This window comes from Carettochelys insculpta, chromosome 3, assembly GCF_033958435.1.
Source record: "Carettochelys insculpta isolate YL-2023 chromosome 3, ASM3395843v1, whole genome shotgun sequence".
NCBI lineage: Eukaryota > Metazoa > Chordata > Testudines > Carettochelyidae > Carettochelys > Carettochelys insculpta.
Window position 1 is genome coordinate 133,874,966 of NC_134139.1, and position 6,131 is coordinate 133,881,096.

Sequence of the window (6,131 nt, forward strand, 5' to 3'; positions counted from 1 at the left end):
AGATTGTGGAGGGAAAGCTGCCTAACTTTTGCAACGTAGGGTCAAATCCTGCAGTCAGTACTCAGGAGAAGCTTCCAGTGGACTGTTGGAATTTTCAAAAAGAAATCTGGATTTTTTTTATTTTATTTTATTGTGCATAGGTTTTACTCATCAAATAAATTTGTTAGTCTCTAAGATCCCACAAGACTGCTCATTGTTTTTAAGTTTAAGCCATGACATTCCCACAGATTTTCTTTGGTCAAAGATGTTCAAAAACAATCCCCGAAAAGAGCTTTTCATTTGAAAGGTAGCCAGAATAAATATAGTTAAATAAATTTGAAATGAGGAGCAAGCTGTACAAGATTTCTTGCTACAACATACATTGGCAGCTTTAACAAAGGCTCATTTCATAGTCACATTTTAAAGTTTTCTCTTTTGTTTTGAAACAGGGACAAGGATGGTAAGCCCTGCATCTTTAAGAAAATTGCTGGAGTCTTGTAAAGATCTTTCTTTACTTGATGTGTCCTTCTGTTCACAAATTGATAATAGAGTTGTCCTGGAACTGAATGCCAGCTTTCCTAATGTGTTCATAAAAAAGAGTTTCACTCAGTGACTCACTACATATGCTGCTATGGAATTCATTTGACATTGTTGTTTCCTGTGAATTTGTGATTACGTTTTTTCTTTGCAAAAGAATATAAAATTGAGGAAAGATGTTAATATGTATTCCTTTCATGAATATAGCGATGTATTTTGTAGGAAACTCTTATTATCCTGTACCAAGTAATTGTCTTCCCTTGGTTAATTGATGGCACTGCATGTGTTTAAATAGCCAGATATGTGGCCTAAATTAGTGAATATAATGCCCTTTTAAAGAAATTTTGTGTAAGCTACATTAAAATCTTTGTGAAGGTGAAAGTTTTAATTTTAGCAATAGAGAAATGATGGGAGTTTCTGTTTTATAGGTTGTAGTGTTTTAGTTTTGGCCTGTGGCATATGACCTTATGATCTGGCCTGTAATATGCTGTTTGAAAAATTGTTTAAACTAGTGTGAGATCAGATTAGACTGAAAAGACACTTTTCCCCTCTCCTTTTATTGACAGTGACTAGTACCTATTTTACAACTCTGATGTGTGTGCTGAGAGGTTTTTTTCCCCCTCTTCAAATGGTTGAAATGTGGCACTGTTTTACAGCCCACCTTAAATGACACAACAGATTAATACAAAAATACAACCACACGAGTTTATAGCAGAAACTTTAAAAAAAAAAAATAAAAAAAGTAAACTTCCTCTTGTACTGGATATAAAATTTGTGCCATTTACTTATTGTCAAAACTGATAATACTTAGAAAACCCAAAAGTAACTTTCTTTTCATATTTCTATTATGTTAAGGTGTGTTGACATGTGGCATATCTGCCTTTCATGTGAAGTACAATAATAATGTTACTCAGGTTAACGGATTAGAATCTCTTCCTTAGTTGGATACATTCCTGCTATCAAGTTTATAAACAAGTATTTGATGTTCAGTAAAATCATGATGATACTGTTGGATTTATAAACCAAAGGCAGTGTGATTTGGTGACATATTTAAGTTATTTGGAGATTTTTTTTAACCAGAAGAGACTATCTTTGTTAATCTAAACACTCTTAGCGGCGGTTAAGTCTTCAGAGGGGAGAGATGATGATGTCAATGGTGAACAGTTTTCTTCTACTTTTTTGCACTTATCTGAATGAGACATTCATTCCTCCATATTGTGGATTGGTATGTACTCCTATTTTCGTAATCTCTGCCTCTTCAGCACTACTAGTAAGCTCCGATCACCACACATGATTTCTCATTTGGGATCGTCTCCATTATTGCTACCTTTATAGCAGATGCTGTCCGGTTTTGATTCTTGTCCACCACAAAGTGAGGAATAACACTTTGGGTGGCAGACAGCAATCATTATACAGAAGATCATCAGCAAAGAACTTGAAACTGATGCGGTCCACTGGAAGAGAAGTGCCTCAGAGCTACAATGAGCTAGTGATGTCCATGGACCTAAATTAGTGTTTCTGAACTCTTCATACAAATGCCAATGTTTTAAAGTCATTTTGTGTAACAACTAAAGAGAATTTCTCTGCTTTTACTTTTATACACTGCTGTTCTAATTTAAATTTTACAGAATCTTGTAGAAAATCCCAAATCCAAAGAAAAGTACACAGATGTCTGTCATTCACATACAGATATCACCATGTAATTTCCAGCTAGGTGCCTCCATTTCATTTGTCTTTCAGGGTAATACACATAGACAGACATCTCTTCAGCTGACAGATATCTGCCCTAGAGTCAATCTGTGCAAGATCTCATTTTATTTTGGGAGTGTTCACTTCTTTCAATAAAGGTTTTACTTTAAACTTGCTTTAATATATTTACAATGTATTGTATCATGTCCAAAATATAATATACACTTATTTTAATGAAAAGTGTCCACAGTCCGTTCATTGTAAATGAGAACTTAATATTTTTGTCCCTGTCACAGGAGAACTCAAGTTCATAATATGGATGTTTACAGATATTGAAGATTTAAAATTAAGTAGTGTTTTTGTTGTGAAAATTTCAGTCCTCAGGGTGCATAAAATTTTTAACTTTATTTTTCTTTAAAATGATTCTTCACTTATGTTTATAATTGTAAATAGAATTGGATTTGTTTTGATATAGATGTAGTGGTATATTTTATGCCTTCCAAAGTGTTAAAGTAGGTGAATAGTATAGTCTTTGTTCTGCACTTAAGAATCGTTTAAAATATAATATGTTAAGGCTCAGGGTAGAGAGCCAATCTTTTTTTTTTTTTTCGCCTGCATTATAACAAAAGTCTGATTTCATTTTTTGTTGTTGTTGTTGTTTATTTTGTCCTATCTATAGGATGCATTTCTATTTGTCCCTTACAGTCAAATTTCGGTTTTTGTCTGGAACACTCTGGTGACTAGAGATCTCACTGGATTATACAATCACGTTTTCTAATTAAGTGAAATCTAATTAATTAAAAAAGTGGGCTTTTTTTCAGATGTTTAAAATGTGTGTTTCTTAATATGCATTTAACTTAAATGATTAAGAAATACCTGGTAAATGGGACCTCTTTGTTTAGAATTTGATAACCTTGCTCTTCAGTTAATGGCTGAAGCAGAAATGTGTGTCTCCTAGAAGTCTTCCAGCAAAAAGAGGGCCGGCCAGACTTGGCATTCCTGATAGTTCTAAGGTAAAAACAGAAAAAAACACTCTCAGGCTTTCCTTATACATCATAAAGAAACAAAAATAGGCTAGTTTCAATTTTAATTGAAGTTAGCTCTTAGGATTTTATTGTTGATCATTTTATTCAGAGTTGTTCATCAGACTTTTATTTTAGAGTATTTCTGAAACATTGAAATTTGGTATACAGCCTGGTAAAGCTTTTCAACTAACTAGCTACTGACAACCATCTAGGAATTGCTGATATATTGTCATACTTGCATCATAATAGTTAACACAGTCAGCATTGTAAAACGTTATTTCAGTACACCTGGGAGCTGGAATACACCTGCAATTTTTCTTTGTCTACAGATTGGAATCAGCCTAGTCAACAGTTCTGCAGACTTGCATACTGCTTTGCCAATGTGCTTCAGGACCTGTCTACATGGTTACTGTTCTGTAATGAATTGGGGTGTTTATTTAAAGATGAAAAGATATTTCAAAATATTCCAGAATGTATTTCTGACTTGACAGCTATGTTAAAGATCCATGTAGCCAAGTGACTATGCAAACTTTTATCAAATGATCAAATTAAACAAACTAGAAAACAGCGAAAAGATTATGTGTGTCCTCTGATCTGTCAGTTTGGCACCTGTGATTTGAACAATAGCAGAGATGTGATTAAGTTAATTCTGTCCCTACTATCAGAAACATTCACTATGGTAAAGCTGATAACATTCTGATCACTTTGCAGGGCTTGTAAATCTAATAAAATAGGAGGAGGCATGGCACTTGCTGCTAATACATAGGTTTGCAGTTTTGGTGTATGTATAGTTGTTTCTTCTCTTTTCCAAATATTTTTCTTTCAGATTTACTCCAGTTCCATATTGTCATGCAAAAAGTATTCATATTGTAATGCACATGCCACTACTATATTAATTACATTAAACATTTTCAAAACGAAGGCAGTTGGTTTTGGGACCTCAGTAACTTTACCACTGAGTTGAATATGTTGAAGCCATCTGTATACTGTGTTAGTTGTCATGAGAGCATGTGCATCATATGCTTTTTTTATGAAGTGGGAGTCAATAAAGACACCTCAAATCTGCCATCTATACTTCAATTTTAAGAGAAATAGTACAGCCATTTGATCTTTCTAAGGTTCTTTAGTTAATTGAACTACTCTTGGGTTTTTGAGCTATTTACATTTTTCTTTACATATACATCTTATCTGAAATGCTGCCATCCTGTTGTGCTATCTACTATATGTATGAAAGAGTTTATCTGTGAGTCTGTGTCTTTATGTCTGTTTGTTTAAAGAACTCCTCCTAAACAGTAAGAGATAGGATCACCCAATTCAGTGTACAGCTTCCTCTTACTGTAACTTAAAACAAGGTAAAGGTTCAGTTGTGATGGGCAGGGGCTGAATCTCCCCTACCCACAGACTCACTGCTTGCTGTTTCCCTTCCTCACTGTCAGGGAGAGAAGGAAAAGTGCAGTTTTCTGCCTTCCTCATTCTGTCAGGGGAAGGCAGGGGGAAGGTGAGCTGTGCACTTTGCTCTTGCTCCCTCTCCAGAATGGGAACAGCAAGCAGTTGTGGGTGAGGAAGGACTCAGGGCAGGGGGCTGAAGTGTGAGAGGATCAGGCCAGGAGGGTGGGGTGAAGTGGGGTCTGGATCTCAGGGGAGAAGGTTGGGGAGGTGCAAGAGTCAGGGTGAGGTTGAGGAGAGGCTCAGGGTAGGAGATAGTTCAAGGGAGATACAATAGTCAGGGTTTAGGGGTGAGGAGACACTCAGGACAGTGGGGTGGATGTGTGAATGCAGATTTTGGAAAATACAATCCTTTAAATACAGCACGAACAGTTTCCTTTTCTTCCCCACCCCACCCCCAAACACCCCAACACATTATTATTGAGTTAAAGACATGAGCAATGCTGGGTAAATTTGCTAGTAAAATTAAAAAAATTAAGCTTGCAATTTTTTATTAAAATAAGACTTCATGTTGATTATGTCACTGAGAGTGAAGAGAGAGGATATTTTTTACCTATTTTTGTCTACATTGGTCCTATGCACTCTGTTCCCCAGCACCAGTCTATCCCCACCTAATGGGTGGAAGAAATCTCTGCTACTATGTAGATCATCATAACAACACCCTGTGGGAGAGACAAGTGACACACGACCTGTGGATTTGGTGTAGTCTCTTTCCTGACTGGCTTCTTTTGATCTACCTGTTGTCTGAAGTCAACACCTATCCTAAAGTGTCTGTCTTTTGTTGTGACTGCCATCTCTAAACAGGCAAACTCACCAGGGTAAAATTCACAGGACCAAAATAGGAGGGGAGGGTGCACACTGTGGGGCTGAGAACTCCCTTTTCACCCCAACTAAACTTATCTATCAGCCTGCTGAGCTCTGCCTTCTGAGAGGTTTTCTGGGACATGAGGAGTTCTCCCTTCACCCAATTTGTTCCTGTCTCAGAAGCAAACACAGGGATTAAAGCCAGCAATTGGTGAAGATGCCACCTATATATTTTTGTAGACTTTGAGTTTCCTACCCCCTTTAACCCAGAGCGTGCAAGCAAAGGTCCAGGAAGCCGTGCTATTCTCTCTACCCCTTGTGGTCAAGCAGGAGGCTTTTACTTCTACTGAGCATCAGAAAACATGCACCTTAAAGACTGTAATGAGAACACCAAATCTGTTATCTAGAGCAATGGATGCCATGCTGAACAAGGCATAGATGGCAATGATTCCTGCCGTGAGAGATTTGCAGTCTGACAGACCCCAAAAATCAGACTCTTGTTGAACCTACAGAAGTTTGTTTAAAGATTTGGTTTTGTGGTGAGCAGCAGCCTACTGGTATAGGTTAGCACAGGTAGATATTTTCTGATAGTATTATACATAAAACAGTTTGGCGAAAGATTACGGCCGCATCTGCACTAGCCCCCTCCTT

At 36.9% G+C, this 6,131-nt stretch overlaps 1 protein-coding gene across 9 annotated transcripts in view; it reads left to right on the forward strand.

The window, feature by feature from the left end:
- FBXL4 (F-box and leucine rich repeat protein 4) overlaps positions 1-4,140 on the forward strand; it is a 69,447-nt gene extending 65,307 nt beyond the window's left edge. For all 9 annotated transcript variants that reach the window (XM_074990854.1, XM_074990855.1, XM_074990848.1 and 6 more), the window contains one exon: positions 429-4,140. In XM_074990854.1, coding sequence (XP_074846955.1) covers positions 429-592 — 164 coding nt within the window. In that variant the 3' untranslated portion in view covers positions 593-4,140. The remainder of the gene's footprint in view (positions 1-428) is intronic.
- The last annotated feature ends 1,991 nt before the right edge of the window (positions 4,141-6,131 follow it).